The sequence below is a fragment of the Coenobita brevimanus genome, chromosome 60 (assembly GCF_032717465.1).
Source record: "Coenobita brevimanus isolate Jiangsu-jjx chromosome 60, ASM3271746v2, whole genome shotgun sequence".
NCBI classification, from domain to species: Eukaryota; Metazoa; Arthropoda; class Malacostraca; order Decapoda; family Coenobitidae; genus Coenobita; species Coenobita brevimanus.
Window position 1 is genome coordinate 25,542,937 of NC_137013.1, and position 23,876 is coordinate 25,566,812.

Genomic DNA, 23,876 nt, shown 5'->3' on the forward strand with positions numbered 1-23,876 from the left:
GCCTCAGGTTTAATGTGCTAGGGTTGTACCTAGAGTGCAAGAATACCAATAAACCTATCACCACACGGAATTTGTGTGCCCACCTTGTACCATTAGAGTGTATCAGATGTGTGTTTTGTTTGTTCCTTCCTGTTTAGAAGAACCCTGGGAAACCAAGTTTGCACCAGTATAACACTGGTGGCTAACGATGGTTCTAAATTTGGAGGGAAGGCAAAGCAGGGCTGTGATCACTCCACGTACACGGTAGCACATACATCATGATGGCGGCCCAGAGGTCCCACATCTCCATACCCTAGTATTACCCAAAACTCAATGACATTACGACTGACATCGATATGGTGAAGCCTGTATTGGATTCGGTTTACAAAGAGGATGCACAGAAAATCGCGATATTGCTCATCTAGGCAAATCGGTTTCCCTGGTAGCAGGGAAAATCAGTGTGAACCTAACAAGGGCAGAGTTCAGTAAATTAGTGGTCCACGCTGTAAAACTCTTCCTCTGTTCGGACATCACACTCTCACAGTTAAATTATGTAAGATTCGAAGGATATCTAGACGCAATATTAGCGTACTTGAGAAAATTTACTGTCTGCCTGTGCCCAGTTGACTGAAACACAACTCAGTCAACATATATTCGCGCACCTCATACGAATCCTACCTAGTATCGTCCAGGAACACTTCACGATCTACGATATTCAGGGATTTGACCAGGACACCATTACGATCTGGCTGCTCCTGGCGGCACATGCAGGCAAACAAAAGCAGATTGGGGCTGTGTATCCTGTTCCCACTGAACCAAGCCAGATGATGGAAGATTGGTGGAGTCAAAGCCACCCATTCTATCCCAGAGTGTCCCCATCTCCACAAGAAAAACAGACACAGAATGACAGCCTAATCTTGATTGACCCTTGGGAGATCAAGGCCTGCAATGCTTCCTGCTCCCTGCACTATATGCATGGGCAGGTTAAAGCTCGGCACAGCTTGTCCAACCGCCGAACTTCACCACAGAAGCCCCATCCCTTCCAGCATCATGTCACCAACAATGACTCCAGGGTAGATGACACAGGACTGGATACCAAGGAAGAGGTCGTTGTGAAGTCTACCCATGATTATGTAGATGATGAGATGGAAGAAACCGGGTCCTCCGGAGCTGGACTGGATTTTTAGGTTCCTCACCATCGGCTCTGGTCCTGGCAGGAGCAACTAGCACCAAGCTCAATACCCCTGTCTACAAGAAGATCAGACTCCATGGAGTCTCTGTGAGCCTGCTATTGGATACAGGTGCTGCACGTCCTTACCTGTAGACATGGTTTTATAAGAAAAATCTGACACTCTTTAAAGCCTGTCAACCCTCGTCCACTGCCCTTATTGGGGTAGGAATCGAACCACTGACCCTGAAAGGCGAACTCTCCCTCTAACGGTTACCACCCTAGAGCAGTCAGTGTACACCAACCACCCGTTCATCGTCTCTGAGTTAAGATGCATGACTTATGACAGCTATCTCAGGTTGGATTTGTTACAAAGCTGGGGGCAACAATCGATTGCCGTCAGTGGCGCTTCCGGTTCGGGGCCCACAACCCCACTGCCGGCCTGCACACAATCATGCAGACCGCACACAAGAAGACAACCACCATCCAACCCCACCATCAAGCCTGGGTGCCACTGGAAGCCCCTGCCCAGCACCCATTGCTGTTCGCCATGCAGATGGAGCAACCCTTTGCCATGTGTTGCCTCATCTCCCTGGAAATAGTTCCCCCTAACCTCAATGTCATCAGGATCGCCAACGTATCCGACGGACACCTAATGTTTCCCAAAGCCCTAGTCATGGGAGTGTTGGAAACATTAATTTGATACCCCACTTGAACCCCCAAGTTCAATTAGAGTCCCCTCCCTACCTCAGATTCTCATGCATCTGTCACCAGAACACCAACAAAACTTGGAGCAGCTGCTCCTTCTTTACCATTACGTCTTTGCCTCACACGAAAGAGATCTAGGCCAGACCGAGATACTACATCACCTGATACAAACTATGGGACCGCCCATACACCAGCCATCATGGAGTAAAAATCTGTTGCAGTGCCAAGAAGGAGAAGACTGCAGTGCAGCGAACGTGATGCCCACGACCAGTCCGTGGTCTTACCTTGTAGTTCTGATGAAAAAGAAAGACGAATCCACGAGATTTTGCATCGACTATCGACAACTCAACGACATGACCATCAAAAATGCCACCCCCCTACCTCAAATCAACGACTTCTAGGACTCACTGTACTGTGGCCGATGGTTCACCACTTTGAACCTTCAGTCGGGCTACTGGCAAGTACTCATTCAAGAAGAACATCGAAAGAAAATGGCCCTCTCCACCAATGGAGGATGACTTTATGAGTTCAGTGTCCTCCCCTCTGGCCTCAGCAATGGACCAGCCACATTCTCCAGGTTAATGGGCTCTGGGCTGTGAGTGCTAAACTGGGAAATTTGTTTCACCTTCGTGGATGATGTTATTGTGTTTGAAAGAACACGGAAGGAGCATCTCCAGCGTTTAGACCAGTGCCGTGCTGCATCAACCCCTAAAAGACGGATGTCTGCACATGCTGCCTGAAGGTCCAACGGCCAAAAGAAGAGTGTCCGTATATGCGGTCACGCTTCCACCACACGCCAACTCCCACACCATTCCTCCCATCACACCCATGTATGACCCCCACCCTTAACCCTCACCCTCCCTCACCACCCACCACTCCTCCATTGCAGAGCTGACCCCACCTGCCAATGTAAAAGGAGTCCATGCCTTCCTAGACCTGGTCTTATATTACCGACGCTTTTCAAGAACTTCAGCACTATCGCCAGCGCGCTCCATGACATGACAAAACAAGATGAAATCTTCTGGTGAACTACCCACAGAATCGAGGCCTTCGAAAAACTCACTACAGCATCAATAGTTGCCTTCTCTGACTACACGTAACCTTTTTGGTTGTATACAGAAATCTCCCTGGCCAGAAAAGATGCCGTCCTCACCCAGGTTGGAGAGGGAAAAGAGCACATCATTGCTTGTGCCAGCAGGACCTTCAACCCTTCCAAAGCAATTTATGCAGCAACAAAACGTGAATGCCTCGGAGTGGTCTGGGCTCTTAGGCATTTCAGGTCCTACATCTTAGGTCCCTCACTTACGATCATCACGGACCACCAGTCCCTGCACTGGCTGCAGAGATCGCAAAAAAATGACACTTTCTTGGTCTGTTGGTGAGAAACCCTCGAAGAATTCGACTTTGAGATCACTGCACTGCCAAACTGCATACCAATGTGAATGCTTTGTTGAGGCTCCTCCTGAAATCACTCACCGAAACAGAAAACACGACTCAGCACTTCACAGAAAACCTTAATGCAACAATGGGAATGCAAAGAAAACCCAAATGGATGCCACCCAATACATTCAAAAAGTTTGAACGTATAGGGGACCACTTATATACCTCCTCAGGCCACATCATCATCGCCCCCACCGATTTTGAAGACATCATGGTCCATATACATTCCAACAACGGAATTCACCTTGGCCAGCAAAAACTGCTTCAGGTTTTTAATGACTTTTATTGGACACCTCAGAGCCTGTGCATTAGGAAAAGACATCTCCAGAACACCGGGACCAATTGGGCACCTAACGGCCACCAAACTGTGGCAGTTCTTGCAGAGGACGTGATGGGGCCTCTCCCATCAAAGTCGACAACTGCATTTATCATCACGTTCGTTGACACATACTTCAAGTTCATAATCGCCTGTCCTGTTAAGAAACACTCTGCCACAGCCACTGCCGAGGCCCTAATTACCAACGGCTTTCTCTCCTTCGGCCTTCCACAAGCACTCCATTCTGACAATGCCCCAGAGTTCTCTGGACAAGTTTAGGGACATTAATCCAAGTTTTTTTGATACTGTATCTCCACTTGTCTCCCCACCATCCCCAAGGGAACTCAATTTTTGAAAGAAGACATTGAAGCCTTGCCAATCAACACAGAACTAGGCTAGTCAAACTCAGCACAGAAGATTGGCCATTTCAAGTAAAGATCCTACAATGGAGCATGAACACTTGCACTGGACAGGACGGCATCACTCCCCAAGAATGTGTTTTTGGCGAGCACCCAGTGCTAATCCCAATACGACATTTGGCCCTGTCACTGCCAACAGCACAAGCCACACCAGTACCCACTCACCTCAAGATCCGTCTCTGTCACATGCAACACTGCCGAGACCTGCAGAAGGACGAAATTATTCCCGATAATCCATACCAAATGGGCCAAAAAGTCATGTTTCCTAGACTGCCCCTAGACCACAAACTCTGGACAAAGTTTTTAGGTCCCTTCGAAATCACCCTTGTGGTTACCAGGTCGTCATTCATTTTCATGGCGACACGAGGGTATGCTGCAACCGACTTGTCCATCGATATAACCCTCACAGAACCAACCAAACCAACACCGAAACCAATGAAACCCAAATTCTGTCCTCCTTCACCCCTGCTCGCCCACAGCCCCAGTTGTTCACCTGTCCCCAAATTCATTGTCCTGTCTTCCCCACCCCATCCACGAACTTCTCTCCTTTCCCATCACCACCCAATACTGCAACAAGTCTGCCTTCCTCATCTCCTCAGGCCTTACCCTCATCTTCACCACCCAACCTGTCCACCCCACAGTCCTCTTACCAGGAACCGTCATCCTCACCTCCCCCTCTCATTTTCCACCACACACTCAAATTCGCCATCCTGACCCTCAACCACCCTACCTCCCCATACATTTTCACATACACCTTCTCATCCATTTCATACCCCCAGTAAACCGTCACCCTTATAACAACCATCATGACAACCTTGCCCAACCTCATATCCATCATCCGCAAGTCCTAGATCATCCACCAGCCCCTCATCCTCCTCTACACTCCTGTCCGGCTGAAACCGCATTTCCATCCTCACCAGATCAGGCCGCCAATCAAGGCCATGTGATAGATATAGTCCCCCATTATCATAAAAACCTGTCACCCCACTCCTCGCCTCCCCTCCTACCCCAACCGCAAATCAAACTCACCCCACAACTCAGGAAAATAAAAAAATGAGGTCAAACAATCAACAATTCCACCCTGCCTATCCCCATACTAGCCAACACCCATCCCACTGCTACCTTCGTGTCCACAACAGGCAACCACAAATGGTGACTTTTGACCCCATGTCAAAGGTCACCATTTGCCTCTCAGCCATCGTTGCAGCCACGGCTATCACCGCCATCTCCTCTGTCCAACCACACCCAACCCACACCACCATGTTTGTCTTCTACGATTTCTGGGTCTCCAACACCGGACACAATAAGAGAATCCAGGGGCCTCAACATCTACTATGCTTGCTCGCTACCTACCCCTAACCACACTCCCTCATCCTCGTCAGAGACCCGAAAAGGAAACCAGACGAACGACCTACCATCCGGAACTACATCCTGAAGGACCTTACACCAACAATGGTCACCAATGAGGTAAAAACATTCAACCTCCTGCCACGAGGAGGTGGCTGTAAAAACGATAAAGGTAGTAAAATGCCCAGGACGAGGCCACCTACCAGAGTCCCTGCTCCAGCTACTACCACAGAAAACCTTCACCAACGAGACAGAAGACAGCCTTGCCTCACCACCAAGATAGCTACCTTAAGAGCATCACAGCAAGAGGGGTATGGAGATCACGCACCCACCACCACTAGCCGCTCCTGTCCGCCCCAAGCTGCAGCCCTTCCATTGTCGCAGCTAGAGGCCCAAGTACTGCAAATGGCCAGAGCTTTTATTCCAGTACTTCCTCCATGCAGAACTGAAGAGAAGGCTTATTCCTTCACTGACTCCAATTTGGCTCAACGCAAACCATTGATGCTGGCTTGATGCAACGTCCATCCTGAACTGGCTCGACACAGTTCAACCCCGAAGAACCCACGATGTTCCTCCTCACCTATAACTCCAGAGAAATTTATGAATTGGCTCGACGTGATTCAGCTCAGGAGAAGCCACGACGTCCCTCCTTACCTAGTGAACTGGTCGATGCAGACCAGTTAAGAAGGCACGAAGTCCCTCCCCAGCATGTGAACTGGACCAACGCAGTTCATCAGTGGAGAAGCCATGATGTATCCCAGGCCCGTACCGACTGCTGCAAGACACCTTGATCTCAGGGGTGACCTCTCTCCCTGTCCTCCCCCTTCCACACCACCTTAGTCCCCTCCCCCCTAGAAAACAGATCCCAGCGACACCATTGTATAACCTTGCTGTCCCAAATCTCTCGGGTCCCTTCTAACCTCTCTGTGTGAACACTTTGGGAGCAATACATGCTAGCATCTGTCCCCCAGGCCCTTATGAAGAACTAGATATCAGGTTCTTCACTTTTGGAACTAGAGTCGTAGTCTCTCCCTTTAGGCCTTTTGTCATCGTGGTAAACTTTTAACAGAAGTAAACTCCGCTCCCATCTCTCCCCCTTTTTGTGGTGTATAGACTTTGCGGCGGCCTCCCTAGTGCACTTGAAGGAGATGTTTTTTCAGGCCCTCAGGCTGGGACCGCATATAGCAGATTGACCACTTCCCACACAGTTCCTATATCTCACACTTAATGTGGCAGGGTTGTACCTAAAGTGTTCCAATTATCATAAACCTTTAGTATCGTCACTCAGTTTCTGTGCCCACCTTCTACCATTAGGGTGTATCAGAAGTGTTTTGTGTGTTCCTTCTTGTTTAGAAGAATCCAGGGAAACCAGGTTCACGCCAGGATAACATTTATTAATTTCGGATGCAACCCAGTTAATTTCCGTGCTCAGTTTCGTTCATATTTTCACACACACACACACACACACACACACACACACACACACACACACACAGCAATAGAAGAACCCTGGGAAACCAAGTTTGCACCAGTATAACACTGGTGGCTAACGATGGTTCTAAATTTGGAGGGAAGGCAAAGCAGGGCTGTGATCACTCCACGTACACGGTAGCACATACATCATGATGGCGGTCCAGAGGTCCCACATCTTCATACCCTAGTATTACCCAAAACTCAATGACATTACGACTGACATCGATATGGTGAAGCCTGTATTGGATTCGGTTTACAAAGAGGATGCACAGAAAATCGCGATATTGCTCATCTAGGCAAATCGGTTTCCCTGGTAGCAGGGAAAATCAGTGTGAACCTAACAAGGGCAGAGTTCAGTAAATTAGTGGTCCACGCTGTAAAACTCTTCCTCTGTTCGGACATCACACTCTCACAGTTAAATTATGTAAGATTCGAAGGCTATCTAGACGCAATATTAGCGTACTTGAGAAAATTTACTGTCTGCCTGTGCCCAGTTGACTGAAACACAACTCAGTCAACATATATTCGCGCACCTCATACGAATCCTACCTAGTATCGTCCAGGAACACTTCACGATCTACGATATTCAGGGATTTGACCAGGACACCATTACGATCTGGCTGCTCCTGGCGGCACATGCAGGCAAACAAAAGCAGATTGGGGCTGTGTATCCTGTTCCCACCGAACCAAGCCAGATGATGGAAGATTGGTGGAGTCAAAGCCACCCATTCTATCCCAGAGTGTCCCCATCTCCACAAGAAAAACAGACACAGAATGACAGCCTAATCTTGATTGACCCTTGGGAGATCAAGGCCTGCAATGCTTCCTGCACCCTGCACTATATGCATGGGCAGGTTAAAGCTCGGCACAGCTTGTCCAACCGCCGAACTTCACCACAGAAGCCCCATCCCTTCCAGCATCATGTCACCAACAATGACTCCAGGGTAGATGACACAGGACTGGATACCAAGGAAGAGGTCGTTGTGAAGTCTACCCATGATTATGTAGATGATGAGATGGAAGAAACCGGGTCCTCCGGAGCTGGACTGGATTTTTAGGTTCCTCACCATCGGCTCTGGTCCTGGCAGGAGCAACTAGCACCAAGCTCAATACCCCTGTCTACAAGAAGATCAGACTCCATGGAGTCTCTGTGAGCCTGCTATTGGATACAGGTGCTGCACGTCCTTGCCTGTAGACATGGTTTTATAAGAAAAATCTGACACTCTTTAAAGCCTGTCAACCCTCGTCCACTGCCCTTATTGGGGTAGGAATCGAACCACTGACCCTGAAAGGCGAACTCTCCCTCTAACGGTTACCACCCTAGAGCAGTCAGTGTACACCAACCACCCGTTCATCGTCTCTGAGTTAAGATGCATGACTTATGACAGCTATCTCAGGTTGGATTTGTTACAAAGCTGGGGGCAACAATCGATTGCCGTCAGTGGCGCTTCCGGTTCGGGGCCCACAACCCCACTGCCGGCCTGCACACAATCATGCAGACCGCACACAAGAAGACAACCACCATCCAACCCCACCATCAAGCCTGGGTGCCAGGAAGCCCCTGCCCAGCACCCATTGCTGTTCGCCATGCAGATGGAGCAACCCTTTGCCATGTGTTGCCTCATCTCCCTGGAAATAGTTCCCCCTAACCTCAATGTCATCAGGATCGCCAACGTATCCGACGGACCCCTAATGTTTCCCAAAGCCCTAGTCATGGGAGTGTTGGAAACATTAATTTGATACCCCACTTGAACCCCCAAGTTCAATTAGAGTCCCCTCCCTACCTCAGATTCTCATGCATCTGTCACCAGAACACCAACAAAACTTGGAGCAGCTGCTCCTTCTTTACCATTACGTCTTTGCCTCACACGAAAGAGATCTAGGCCAGACCGAGATACTACATCACCTGATACAAACTATGGGACCGCCCATACACCAGCCATCATGGAGTAAAAATCTGTTGCAGCGCCAAGAAGGAGAAGACTGCAGTGCAGCGAACGTGATGCCCACGACCAGTCCGTGGTCTTACCTTGTAGTTCTGATGAAAAAGAAAGACGAATCCACGAGATTTTGCATCGACTATCGACAACTCAACGACATGACCATCAAAAATGCCACCCCCCTACCTCAAATCAATGACTTCTAGGACTCACTGTACTGTGGCCGATGGTTCACCACTTTGAACCTTCAGTCGGGCTACTGGCAAGTACTCATTCAAGAGGAACATCGAAAGAAAATGGCCCTCTCCACCAATGGAGGATGACTTTATGAGTTCAGTGTCCTCCCCTCTGGCCTCAGCAATGGACCAGCCACATTCTCCAGGTTAATGGGCTCTGGGCTGTGAGTGCTAAACTGGGAAATTTGTTTCTCCTTCGTGGATGATGTTATTGTGTTTGAAAGAACACGGAAGGAGCATCTCCAGCGTTTAGACCAGTGCCGTGCTGCATCAACCCCTAAAAGACGGATGTCTGCACATGCTGCCTGAAGGTCCAACGGCCAAAAAGAAGAGTGTCCGTATATGCGGTCACGCTTCCACCACACGCCAACTCCCACACCATTCCTCCCATCACACCCATGTATGACCCCCACCCTTAACCCTCACCCTCCCTCACCACCCACCACTCCTCCATTGCAGAGCTGACCCCACCTGCCAATGTAAAAGGAGTCCATGCCTTCCTAGACCTGGTCTTATATTACCGACGCTTTTCAAGAACTTCAGCACTATCGCCAGCGCGCTCCATGACATGACAAAACAAGATGAAATCTTCTGGTGAACTACCCACAGAATCGAGGCCTTCGAAAAACTCACTACAGCATCAATAGTTGCCTTCTCTGACTACACGTAACCTTTTTGGTTGTATACAGAAATCTCCCTGGCCAGAAAAGATGCCGTCCTCACCCAGGTTGGAGAGGGAAAAGAGCACATCATTGCTTGTGCCAGCAGGACCTTCAACCCTTCCAAAGCAATTTATGCAGCAACAAAACGTGAATGCCTCGGAGTGGTCTGGGCTCTTAGGCATTTCAGGTCCTACATCTTAGGTCCCTCACTTACGATCATCACGGACCACCAGTCCCTGCACTGGCTGCAGAGATCGCAAAAAAATGACACTTTCTTGGTCTGTTGGTGAGAAACCCTCGAAGAATTCGACTTTGAGATCACTGCACTGCCAAACTGCATACCAATGTGAATGCTTTGTTGAGGCTCCTCCTGAAATCACTCACCGAAACAGAAAACACGACTCAGCACTTCACAGAAAACCTTAATGCAACAGTGGGAATGCAAAGAAAAACCCAAATGGATGCCACCCAATACATTCAAAAAGTTTGAACGTATAGGGGACCACTTATATACCTCCTCAGGCCACATCATCATCGCCCCCACCGATTTTGAAGACATCATGGTCCATATACATTCCAACAACGGAATTCACCTTGGCCAGCAAAAACTGCTTCAGGTTTTTAATGACTTTTATTGGACACCTCAGAGCCTGTGCATTAGGAAAAGACATCTCCAGAACACCAGGACCAATTGGGCACCTAACGGCCACCAAACTGTGGCAGTTCTTGCAGAGGACGTGATGGGGCCTCTCCCATCAAAGTCGACAACTGCATTTATCATCACGTTCGTTGACACATACTTCAAGTTCATAATCGCCTGTCCTGTTAAGAAACACTCTGCCACAGCCACTGCCGAGGCCCTAATTACCAACGGCTTTCTCTCCTTCGGCCTTCCACAAGCACTCCATTCTGACAATGCCCCAGAGTTCTCTGGACAAGTTTAAGGACATTGATCCAAGTTTTTTGGATACTGTATCTCCACTTGTCTCCCCACCATCCCCAAGGGAACTCAATTTTTGAAAGAAGACATTGAAGCCTTGCCAATCAACACAGAACTAGGCTAGTCAAACTCAGCACAGAAGATTGGCCATTTCAAGTAAAGATCCTACAATGGAGCATGAACACTTGCACTGGACAGGACGGCATCACTCCCCAAGAATGTGTTTTTGGCGAGCACCCAGTGCTAATCCCAATACGACATTTGGCCCTGTCACTGCCAACAGCACAAGCCACACCAGTACCCACTCACCTCAAGATCAGTCTCTGTCACATGCAACACTGCCGAGACCTGCAGAAGGACAGAAATTATTCCCGATAATCCATACCAAATGGGCCAAAAAGTCATGTTTCCTAGACTGCCCCTAGACCACAAACTCTGGACAAAGTTTTTAGGTCCCTTCGAAATCACCCTTGTGGTTACCAGGTCGTCATTCATTTTCATGGCGACACGAGGGTATGCTGCAACCGACTTGTCCATCGATATAACCCTCACAGAACCAACCAAACCAACACCGATACCAATGAAACCCAAATTCTGTCCTCCTTCACCCCTGCTCGCCCACAGCCCCAGTTGTTCACCTGTCCCCAAATTCATTGTCCTGTCTTCCCCACCCCATCCACGAACTTCTCTCCTTTCCCATCACCACCCAATACTGCAACAAGTCTGCCTTCCTCATCTCCTCAGGCCTTACCCTCATCTTCACCACCCAACCTGTCCACCCCACAGTCCTCTTACCAGGAACCGTCATCCTCACCTCCCCCTCTCATTTTCCACCACACACTCAAATTCGCCATCCTGACCCTCAACCACCCTACCTCCCCATACATTTTCACATACACCTTCTCATTCATTTCATACCCCCAGTACACCGTCACCCTTATAACAACCATCATGACAACCTTGCCCAACCTCATATCCATCATCCGCAAGTCCTAGATCATCCACCAGCCCCTCATCCTCCTCTACACTCCTGTCCGGCTGAAACCGCATTTCCATCCTCACCAGATCAGGCCGCCAATCAAGGCCATGTGATAGATATAGTCCCCCATTATCATAAAAACCTGTCACCCCACTCCTCGCCTCCCCTCCTACCCCAACCGCAAATCAAACTCACCCCACAACTCAGGAAAATAAAAAAAATGAGGTCAAACAATCAACAATTCCACCCTGCCTATCCCCATACTAGCCAACACCCATCCCACTGCTACCTTCGTGTCCACAACAGGCAACCACAAATGGTGACTTTTGACCCCATGTCATAGGTCACCATTTGCCTCTCAGCCATCGTTGCAGCCACGGCTATCACCGCCATCTCCTCTGTCCAACCACACCCAACCCACACCACCATGTTTGTCTTCTACGATTTCTGGGTCTCCAACACCGGACACAATAAGAGAATCCAGGGGCCTTAACATCTACTATGCTTGCTCGCTACCTACCCCTAACCACACTCCCTCATCCTCGTCAGAGACCCGAAAAGGAAACCAGACGAACGACCTACCATCCGGAACTACATCCTGAAGGACCTCACACCAACCATGGTCACCGATGAGGTAAAAACATTCAACTTCCTGCCACGAGGAGGTGGCTGTAAAAACGATAAAGGTAGTAAAATGCCCAGGACGAGGCCACCTACCAGAGTCCCTGCTCCAGCTACTACCACGGAAAACCTTCACCAACGAGACAGAAGACAGCCTTGCCCCACCACCAAGATAGCTACCTTAAGAGCATCACAGCAAGAGGGGTATGGAGATCACGCACCCACCACCACTAGCCGCTCCTGTCCGCCCCAAGCTGCAGCCCTTCCACTGTCGCAGCTAGAGGCCCAAGTACTGCAAATGGCCAGAGCTTTTATTCCAGTACTTCCTCCATGCAGAACTGAAGAGAAGGCTTTTTCCTTCACTGACTCCAATTTGGCTCAACGCAAACCATTGATGCTGGCTTGATGCAACGTCCATCCTGAACTGGCTCGACACAGTTCAACCCCGAAGAACCCACGATGTCCCTCCTCACCTATAACTCCAGAGAAATTTATGAATTGGCTCGACGTGATTCAGCTCAGGAGAAGCCACGACGTCCCTCCTTACCTAGTGAACTGGTCGATGCAGACCAGTTAAGAAGGCACGAAGTCCCTCCCCAGCATGTGAACTGGACCAACGCAGTTCATCAGTGGAGAAGCCATGATGTATCCCAGGCCCGTACCGACTGCTGCAAGACACCTTGATCTCAGGGGTGACCTCTCTCCCTGTCCTCCCCTTCCACACCACCTTAGTCCCCTCCCCCCTAGAAAACAGATCCCAGCGACACCATTGTATAACCTTGCTGTCCCAAATCTCTCGGGTCCCTTCTAACCTCTCTGTGTGAACACTTTGGGAGCAATACATGCTAGCATCTGTCCCCCAGGCCCTTATGAAGAACTAGATATCAGGTTCTTCACTTTTGGAACTAGAGTCGTAGTCTCTCCCTTTAGGCCTTTTGTCATCGTGGTAAACTTTTAACAGAAGTAAACTCCGCTCCCATCTCTCCCCCTTTTTGTGGTGTATAGACTTTGCGGCGGCCTCCCTAGTGCACTTGAAGATGTTTTTTCAGGCCCTCAGGCTGGGACCGCATATAGCAGATTGACCACTTCCCACACAGTTCCTATATCTCAGACTTAATGTGGCAGGGTTGTACCTAAAGTGTTCCAATTATCATAAACCTTTAGTATCGTCACTCAGTTTCTGTGCCCACCTTCTACCATTAGGGTGTATCAGAAGTGTTTTGTGTGTTCCTTCTTGTTTAGAAGAATCCAGGGAAACCAGGTTCACGCCAGGATAACATTTATTAATTTCGGATGCAACCCAGTTAATTTCCGTGCTCAGTTTCGTTCATATTTTCACACACACACACACACACACACACACACACACACACACACACACACACAGCAATAGAAGAACCCTGGGAAACCAAGTTTGCACCAGTATAACACTGGTGGCTAACGATGGTTCTAAATTTGGAGGGAAGGCAAAGCAGGGCTGTGATCACTCCACGTACACGGTAGCACATACATCATGATGGCGGTCCAGAGGTCCCACATCTTCATACCCTAGTATTACCCAAAACTCAATGACATTACGACTGACATCGATATGGTGAAGCCTGTATTGGATTCGGTTTACAAAGAGGATGCACAGAAAATCGCGATATTGCTCATCTAGGCAAATCGGTTTCCCTGGTAGCAGGGAAAATCAGTGTGAACCTAACAAGGGCAGAGTTCAGTAAATTAGTGGTCCACGCTGTAAAACTCTTCCTCTGTTCGGACATCACACTCTCACAGTTAAATTATGTAAGATTCGAAGGCTATCTAGACGCAATATTAGCGTACTTGAGAAAATTTACTGTCTGCCTGTGCCCAGTTGACTGAAACACAACTCAGTCAACATATATTCGCGCACCTCATACGAATCCTACCTAGTATCGTCCAGGAACACTTCACGATCTACGATATTCAGGGATTTGACCAGGACACCATTACGATCTGGCTGCTCCTGGCGGCACATGCAGGCAAACAAAAGCAGATTGGGGCTGTGTATCCTGTTCCCACCGAACCAAGCCAGATGATGGAAGATTGGTGGAGTCAAAGCCACCCATTCTATCCCAGAGTGTCCCCATCTCCACAAGAAAAACAGACACAGAATGACAGCCTAATCTTGATTGACCCTTGGGAGATCAAGGCCTGCAATGCTTCCTGCACCCTGCACTATATGCATGGGCAGGTTAAAGCTCGGCACAGCTTGTCCAACCGCCGAACTTCACCACAGAAGCCCCATCCCTTCCAGCATCATGTCACCAACAATGACTCCAGGGTAGATGACACAGGACTGGATACCAAGGAAGAGGTCGTTGTGAAGTCTACCCATGATTATGTAGATGATGAGATGGAAGAAACCGGGTCCTCCGGAGCTGGACTGGATTTTTAGGTTCCTCACCATCGGCTCTGGTCCTGGCAGGAGCAACTAGCACCAAGCTCAATACCCCTGTCTACAAGAAGATCAGACTCCATGGAGTCTCTGTGAGCCTGCTATTGGATACAGGTGCTGCACGTCCTTGCCTGTAGACATGGTTTTATAAGAAAAATCTGACACTCTTTAAAGCCTGTCAACCCTCGTCCACTGCCCTTATTGGGGTAGGAATCGAACCACTGACCCTGAAAGGCGAACTCTCCCTCTAACGGTTACCACCCTAGAGTAGTCAGTGTACACCAACCACCCGTTCATCGTCTCTGAGTTAAGATGCATGACTTATGACAGCTATCTCAGGTTGGATTTGTTACAAAGCTGGGGGCAACAATCGATTGCCGTCAGTGGCGCTTCCGGTTCGGGGCCCACAACCCCACTGCCGGCCTGCACACAATCATGCAGACCGCACACAAGAAGACAACCACCATCCAACCCCACCATCAAGCCTGGGTGCCACTGGAAGCCCCTGCCCAGCACCCATTGCTGTTCGCCATGCAGATGGAGCAACCCTTTGCCATGTGTTGCCTCATCTCCCTGGAAATAGTTCCCCCTAACCTCAATGTCATCAGGATCGCCAATGTATCCGACGGACCCCTAATGTTTCCCAAAGCCCTAGTCATGGGAGTGTTGGAAACATTAATTTGATACCCCACTTGAACCCCCAAGTTCAATTAGAGTCCCCTCCCTACCTCAGATTCTCATGCATCTGTCACCAGAACACCAACAAAACTTGGAGCAGCTGCTCCTTCTTTACCATTACGTCTTTGCCTCACACGAAAGAGATCTAGGCCAGACCGAGATACTACATCACCTGATACAAACTATGGGATCGCCCATACACCAGCCATCATGGAGTAAAAATCTGTTGCAGCGCCAAGAAGGAGAAGACTGCAGTGCAGCGAACGTGATGCCCACGACCAGTCCGTGGTCTTACCTTGTAGTTCTGATGAAAAAGAAAGACGAATCCACGAGATTTTGCATCGACTATCGACAACTCAACGACATGACCATCAAAAATGCCACCCCCTACCTCAAATCAACGACTTCTAGGACTCACTGTACTGTGGCCGATGGTTCACCACTTTGAACCTTCAGTCGGGCTACTGGCAAGTACTCATTCAAGAAGAACATCGAAAGAAAATGGCCCTCTCCACCAATGGAGGATGACTTTATGAGTTCAGTGTCCTCCCCTCTGGCCTCAGCAATGGACCAGCCACATTCTCCAGGTTAATGGGCTCTGGGCTGTGAGTGCTAAACTGGGAAATTTGTTTCACCTTCGTGGATGATGTTATTGTGTTTGAAAGAACACGGAAGGAGCATCTCCAGCGTTTAGACCAGTGCCGTGCTGCATCAACCCCTAAAAGACGGATGTCTGCACATGCTGCCTGAAGGTCCAACGGCCAAAAAGAAGAGTGTCCGTATATGCGGTCACGCTTACACCACACGCCAACTCCCACACCATTCCTCCCATCACACCCATGTATGACCCCCACCCTTAACCCTCACCCTCCCTCACCACCCACCACTCCTCCATTGCAGAGCTGACCCCACCTGCCAAATGTAAAAGGAGTCCATGCCTTCCTAGACCTGGTCTTATATTACCGACGCTTTTCAAGAACTTCAGCACTATCACCAGCGCGCTCCATGACATGACAAAACAAGATGAAATCTTCTGGTGAACTACCCACAGAATCGAGGCCTTCGAAAAACTCACTACAGCATCAATAGTTGCCTTCTCTGACTACACGTAACCTTTTTGGTTGTATACAGAAATCTCCCTGGCCAGAAAAGATGCCGTCCTCACCCAGGTTGGAGAGGGAAAAGAGCACATCATTGCTTGTGCCAGCAGGACCTTCAACCCTTCCAAAGCAATTTATGCAGCAACAAAACGTGAATGCCTCGGAGTGGTCTGGGCTCTTAGGCATTTCAGGTCCTACATCTTAGGTCCCTCACTTACGATCATCACGGACCACCAGTCCCTGCACTGGCTGCAGAGATCGCAAAAAAATGACACTTTCTTGGTCTGTTGGTGAGAAACCCTCGAAGAATTCGACTTTGAGATCACTGCACTGCCAAACTGCATACCAATGTGAATGCTTTGTTGAGGCTCCTCCTGAAATCACTCACCGAAACAGAAAACACGACTCAGCACTTCACAGAAAACCTTAATGCAACAGTGGGAATGCAAAGAAAAACCCAAATGGATGCCACCCAATACATTCAAAAAGTTAGAACGTATAGGGGACCACTTATATACCTCCTCAGGCCACATCATCATCGCCCCCACCGATTTTGAAGACATCATGGTCCATATACATTCCAACAACGGAATTCACCTTGGCCAGCAAAAACTGCTTCAGGTTTTTAATGACTTTTATTGGACACCTCAGAGCCTGTGCATTAGGAAAAGACATCTCCAGAACACCGGGACCAATTGGGCACCTAACGGCCACCAAACTGTGGCAGTTCTTGCAGAGGACGTGATGGGGCCTCTCCCATCAAAGTCGACAACTGCATTTATCATCACGTTCGTTGACACATACTTCAAGTTCATAATCGCCTGTCCTGTTAAGAAACACTCTGCCACAGCCACTGCCGAGGCCCTAATTACCAACGGCTTTCTCTCCTTCGGCCTTCCACAAGCACTCCATTCTGACAATGCCCCAGAGTTCTCTGGACAAGTTTAGGGACATTGATCCAAGTTTTTGGATACTGTATCTCCACTTGTCTCCCCACCATCCCCAAGGGAACTCAATTTTTGAAAGAAGACATTGAAGCCTTGCCAATCAACACAGAACTAGGCTAGTCAAACTCAGCACAGAAGATTGGCCATTTCAAGTAAAGATCCTACAATGGAGCATGAACACTTGCACTGGACAGGACGGCATCACTCCCCAAGAATGTGTTTTTGGCGAGCACCCAGTGCTAATCCCAATACGACATTTGGCCCTGTCACTGCCAACAGCACAAGCCACACCAGTACCCACTCACCTCAAGATCAGTCTCTGTCACATGCAACACTGCCGAGACCTGCAGAAGGACGAAATTATTCCCGATAATCCATACCAAATGGGCCAAAAAGTCATGTTTCCTAGACTGCCCCTAGACCACAAACTCTGGACAAAGTTTTTAGGTCCCTTCGAAATCACCCTTGTGGTTACCAGGTCGTCATTCATTTTCATGGCGACACGAGGGTATGCTGCAACCGACTTGTCCATCGATATAACCCTCACAGAACCAACCAAACCAACACCGAAACCAATGAAACCCAAATTCTGTCCTCCTTCACCCCTGCTCGCCCACAGCCCCAGTTGTTCACCTGTCCCCAAATTCATTGTCCTGTCTTCCCCACCCCATCCACGAACTTCTCTCCTTTCCCATCACCACCCAATACTGCAACAAGTCTGCCTTCCTCATCTCCTCAGGCCTTACCCTCATCTTCACCACCCAACCTGTCCACCCCACAGTCCTCTTACCAGGAACCGTCATCCTCACCTCCCCCTCTCATTTTCCACCACACACTCAAATTCGCCATCCTGACCCTCAACCACCCTACCTCCCCATACATTTTCACATACACCTTCTCATTCATTTCATACCCCCAGTACACCGTCACCCTTATAACAACCATCATGACAACCTTGCCCAACCTCATATCCATCATCCGCAAGTCCTAGATCATCCACCAGCCCCTCATCCTCCTCTACACTCCTGTCCGGCTGAAACCGCATTTCCATCCTCACCAGATCAGGCCGCCAATCAAGGCCATGTGATAGATATAGTCCCCCATTATCATAAAAACCTGTCACCCCACTCCTCGCCTCCCCTCCTACCCCAACCGCAAATCAAACTCACCCCACAACTCAGGAAAATAAAAAATGAGGTCAAACAATCAACAATTCCACCCTGCCTATCCCCATACTAGCCAACACCCATCCCACTGCTACCTTCGTGTCCACAACAGGCAACCACAAATGGTGACTTTTGACCCCATGTCATAGGTCACCATTTGCCTCTCAGCCATCGTTGCAGCCACGGCTATCACCGCCATCTCCTCTGTCCAACCACACCCAACCCACACCACCATGTTTGTCTTCTACGATTTCTGGGTCTCCAACACCGGACACAATAAGAGAATCCAGGGGCCTTAACATCTACTATGCTTGCTCGCTACCTACCCCTAACCACACTCCCTCATCCTCGTCAGAGACCCGAAAAGGAAACCAGACGAACGACCTACCATCCGGAACTACATCCTGAAGGACCTCACACCAACCATGGTCACCGATGAGGTAAAAACATTCAACTTCCTGCCACGAGGAGGTGGCTGTAAAAACGATAAAGGTAGTAAAATGCCCAGGACGAGGCCACCTACCAGAGTCCCTGCTCCAGCTACTACCACGGAAAACCTTCACCAACGAGACAGAAGACAGCCTTGCCCCACCACCAAGATAGCTACCTTAAGAGCATCACAGCAAGAGGGGTATGGAGATCACGCACCCACCACCACTAGCCGCTCCTGTCCGCCCCAAGCTGCAGCCCTTCCACTGTCGCAGCTAGAGGCCCAAGTACTGCAAATGGCCAGAGCTTTTATTCCAGTACTTCCTCCATGCAGAACTGAAGAGAAGGCTTTTTCCTTCACTGACTCCAATTTGGCTCAACGCAAACCATTGATGCTGGCTTGATGCAACGTCCATCCTGAACTGGCTCGACACAGTTCAACCCCGAAGAACCCACGATGTCCCTCCTCACCTATAACTCCAGAGAAATTTATGAATTGGCTCGACGTGATTCAGCTCAGGAGAAGCCACGACGTCCCTCCTTACCTAGTGAACTGGTCGATGCAGACCAGTTAAGAAGGCACGAAGTCCCTCCCCAGCATGTGAACTGGACCAACGCAGTTCATCAGTGGAGAAGCCATGATGTATCCCAGGCCCGTACCGACTGCTGCAAGACACCTTGATCTCAGGGGTGACCTCTCTCCCTGTCCTCCCCTTCCACACCACCTTAGTCCCCTCCCCCTAGAAAACAGATCCCAGCGACACCATTGTATAACCTTGCTGTCCCAAATCTCTCGGGTCCCTTCTAACCTCTCTGTGTGAACACTTTGGGAGCAATACATGCTAGCATCTGTCCCCCAGGCCCTTATGAAGAACTAGATATCAGGTTCTTCACTTTTGGAACTAGAGTCGTAGTCTCTCCCTTTAGGCCTTTTGTCATCGTGGTAAACTTTTAACAGAAGTAAACTCCGCTCCCATCTCTCCCCCTTTTTGTGGTGTATAGACTTTGCGGCGGCCTCCCTAGTGCACTTGAAGATGTTTTTTCAGGCCCTCAGGCTGGGACCGCATATAGCAGATTGACCACTTCCCACACAGTTCCTATATCTCAGACTTAATGTGGCAGGGTTGTACCTAAAGTGTTCCAATTATCATAAACCTTTAGTATCGTCACTCAGTTTCTGTGCCCACCTTCTACCATTAGGGTGTATCAGAAGTGTTTTGTGTGTTCCTTCTTGTTTAGAAGAATCCAGGGAAACCAGGTTCACGCCAGGATAACATTTATTAATTTCGGATGCAACCCAGTTAATTTCCGTGCTCAGTTTCGTTCATATTTTCACACACACACACACACACACACACACACAGCAATAGAAGAACCCTGGGAAACCAAGTTTGCACCAGTATAACACTGGTGGCTAACGATGGTTCTAAATTTGGAGGGAAGGCAAAGCAGGGCTGTGATCACTCCACGTACACGGTAGCACATACATCATGATGGCGGTCCAGAGGTCCCACATCTTCATACCCTAGTATTACCCAAAACTCAATGACATTACGACTGACATCGATATGGTGAAGCCTGTATTGGATTCGGTTTACAAAGAGGATGCACAGAAAATCGCGATATTGCTCATCTAGGCAAATCGGTTTCCCTGGTAGCAGGGAAAATCAGTGTGAACCTAACAAGGGCAGAGTTCAGTAAATTAGTGGTCCACGCTGTAAAACTCTTCCTCTGTTCGGACATCACACTCTCACAGTTAAATTATGTAAGATTCGAAGGCTATCTAGACGCAATATTAGCGTACTTGAGAAAATTTACTGTCTGCCTGTGCCCAGTTGACTGAAACACAACTCAGTCAACATATATTCGCGCACCTCATACGAATCCTACCTAGTATCGTCCAGGAACACTTCACGATCTACGATATTCAGGGATTTGACCAGGACACCATTACGATCTGGCTGCTCCTGGCGGCACATGCAGGCAAACAAAAGCAGATTGGGGCTGTGTATCCTGTTCCCACCGAACCAAGCCAGATGATGGAAGATTGGTGGAGTCAAAGCCACCCATTCTATCCCAGAGTGTCCCCATCTCCACAAGAAAAACAGACACAGAATGACAGCCTAATCTTGATTGACCCTTGGGAGATCAAGGCCTGCAATGCTTCCTGCACCCTGCACTATATGCATGGGCAGGTTAAAGCTCGGCACAGCTTGTCCAACCGCCGAACTTCACCACAGAAGCCCCATCCCTTCCAGCATCATGTCACCAACAATGACTCCAGGGTAGATGACACAGGACTGGATACCAAGGAAGAGGTCGTTGTGAAGTCTACCCATGATTATGTAGATGATGAGATGGAAGAAACCGGGTCCTCCGGAGCTGGACTGGATTTTTAGGTTCCTCACCATCGGCTCTGGTCCTGGCAGGAGCAACTAGCACCAAGCTCAATACCCCTGTCTACAAGAAGATCAGACTCCATGGAGTCTCTGTGAGCCTGCTATTGGATACAGGTGCTGCACGTCCTTGCCTGTAGACATGGTTTTATAAGAAAAATCTGACACTCTTTAAAGCCTGTCAACCCTCGTCCACTGCCCTTATTGGGGTAGGAATCGAACCACTGACCCTGAAAGGCGAACTCTCCCTCTAACGGTTACCACCCTAGAGCAGTCAGTGTACACCAACCACCCGTTCATCGTCTCTGAGTTAAGATGCATGACTTATGACAGCTATCTCAGGTTGGATTTGTTACAAAGCTGGGGGCAACAATCGATTGCCGTCAGTGGCGCTTCCGGTTCGGGGCCCACAACCCCACTGCCGGCCTGCACACAATCATGCAGACCGCACACAAGAAGACAACCACCATCCAACCCCACCATCAAGCCTGGGTGCCACTGGAAGCCCCTGCCCAGCACCCATTGCTGTTCGCCATGCAGATGGAGCAACCCTTTGCCATGTGTTGCCTCATCTCCCTGGAAATAGTTCCCCCTAACCTCAATGTCATCAGGATCGCCAACGTATCCGACGGACCCCTAATGTTTCCCAAAGCCCTAGTCATGGGAGTGTTGGAAACATTAATTTGATACCCCACTTGAACCCCCAAGTTCAATTAGAGTCCCCTCCCTACCTCAGATTCTCATGCATCTGTCACCAGAACACCAACAAAACTTGGAGCAGCTGCTCCTTCTTTACCATTACGTCTTTGCCTCACACGAAAGAGATCTAGGCCAGACCGAGATACTACATCACCTGATACAAACTATGGGACCGCCCATACACCAGCCATCATGGAGTAAAAATCTGTTGCAGCGCCAAGAAGGAGAAGACTGCAGTGCAGCGAACGTGATGCCCACGACCAGTCCGTGGTCTTACCTTGTAGTTCTGATGAAAAAGAAAGACGAATCCACGAGATTTTGCATCGACTATCGACAACTCAACGACATGACCATCAAAAATGCCACCCCCTACCTCAAATCAACGACTTCTAGGACTCACTGTACTGTGGCCGATGGTTCACCACTTTGAACCTTCAGTCGGGCTACTGGCAAGTACTCATTCAAGAAGAACATCGAAAGAAAATGGCCCTCTCCACCAATGGAGGATGACTTTATGAGTTCAGTGTCCTCCCTCTGGCCTCAGCAATGGACCAGCCACATTCTCCAGGTTAATGGGCTCTGGGCTGTGAGTGCTAAACTGGGAAATTTGTTTCACCTTCGTGGATGATGTTATTGTGTTTGAAAGAACACGGAAGGAGCATCTCCAGCGTTTAGACCAGTGCCGTGCTGCATCAACCCCTAAAAGACGGATGTCTGCACATGCTGCCTGAAGGTCCAACGGCCAAAAAGAAGAGTGTCCGTATATGCGGTCACGCTTCCACCACACGCCAACTCCCACACCATTCCTCCCATCACACCCATGTATGACCCCCACCCTTAACCCTCACCCTCCCTCACCACCCACCACTCCTCCATTGCAGAGCTGACCCCACCTGCCAATGTAAAAGGAGTCCATGCCTTCCTAGACCTGGTCTTATATTACCGACGCTTTTCAAGAACTTCAGCACTATCGCCAGCGCGCTCCATGACATGACAAAACAAGATGAAATCTTCTGGTGAACTACCCACAGAATCGAGGCCTTCGAAAAACTCACTACAGCATCAATAGTTGCCTTCTCTGACTACACGTAACCTTTTTGGTTGTATACAGAAATCTCCCTGGCCAGAAAAGATGCCGTCCTCACCCAGGTTGGAGAGGGAAAAGAGCACATCATTGCTTGTGCCAGCAGGACCTTCAACCCTTCCAAAGCAATTTATGCAGCAACAAAACGTGAATGCCTCGGAGTGGTCTGGGCTCTTAGGCATTTCAGGTCCTACATCTTAGGTCCCTCACTTACGATCATCACGGACCACCAGTCCCTGCACTGGCTGCAGAGATCGCAAAAAAATGACACTTTCTTGGTCTGTTGGTGAGAAACCCTCGAAGAATTCGACTTTGAGATCACTGCACTGCCAAACTGCATACCAATGTGAATGCTTTGTTGAGGCTCCTCCTGAAATCACTCACCGAAACAGAAAACACGACTCAGCACTTCACAGAAAACCTTAATGCAACAGTGGGAATGCAAAGAAAAACCCAAATGGATGCCACCCAATACATTCAAAAAGTTTGAACGTATAGGGGACCACTTATATACCTCCTCAGGCCACATCATCATCGCCCCCACCGATTTTGAAGACATCATGGTCCATATACATTCCAACAACGGAATTCACCTTGGCCAGCAAAAACTGCTTCAGGTTTTTAATGACTTTTATTGGACACCTCAGAGCCTGTGCATTAGGAAAAGACATCTCCAGAACACCGGGACCAATTGGGCACCTAACGGCCACCAAACTGTGGCAGTTCT

The 23,876-nt window shown here is 49.1% G+C and overlaps 4 protein-coding genes across 4 annotated transcripts; all 4 read left to right on the forward strand.

Annotated features, from left to right (window-relative positions):
• Positions 1–1,905: 1,905 nt before the first annotated feature.
• LOC145403324 (uncharacterized) lies at positions 1,906–2,256 on the forward strand. The gene has a single exon (XM_080275117.1). It carries the CDS (start codon positions 1,906–1,908, stop codon positions 2,254–2,256), a length of 351 nt encoding a protein of 116 aa, XP_080131243.1.
• A 6,389-nt stretch (positions 2,257–8,645) lies between these two features.
• On the forward strand, positions 8,646–8,996 carry LOC145403325 (uncharacterized). The gene has a single exon (XM_080275118.1). The coding sequence runs from the start codon at positions 8,646–8,648 to the stop codon at positions 8,994–8,996; it is 351 nt and encodes a 116-aa protein (XP_080131244.1).
• A 6,393-nt stretch (positions 8,997–15,389) lies between these two features.
• Positions 15,390–15,776, forward strand: LOC145403326 (uncharacterized). Its single transcript, XM_080275119.1, has one exon. It carries the CDS (start codon positions 15,390–15,392, stop codon positions 15,774–15,776), a length of 387 nt encoding a protein of 128 aa, XP_080131245.1.
• Positions 15,777–22,108: 6,332 nt separating this feature from the next.
• LOC145403327 (uncharacterized) lies at positions 22,109–22,495 on the forward strand. Its single transcript, XM_080275120.1, has one exon. It carries the CDS (start codon positions 22,109–22,111, stop codon positions 22,493–22,495), a length of 387 nt encoding a protein of 128 aa, XP_080131246.1.
• The last annotated feature ends 1,381 nt before the right edge of the window (positions 22,496–23,876 follow it).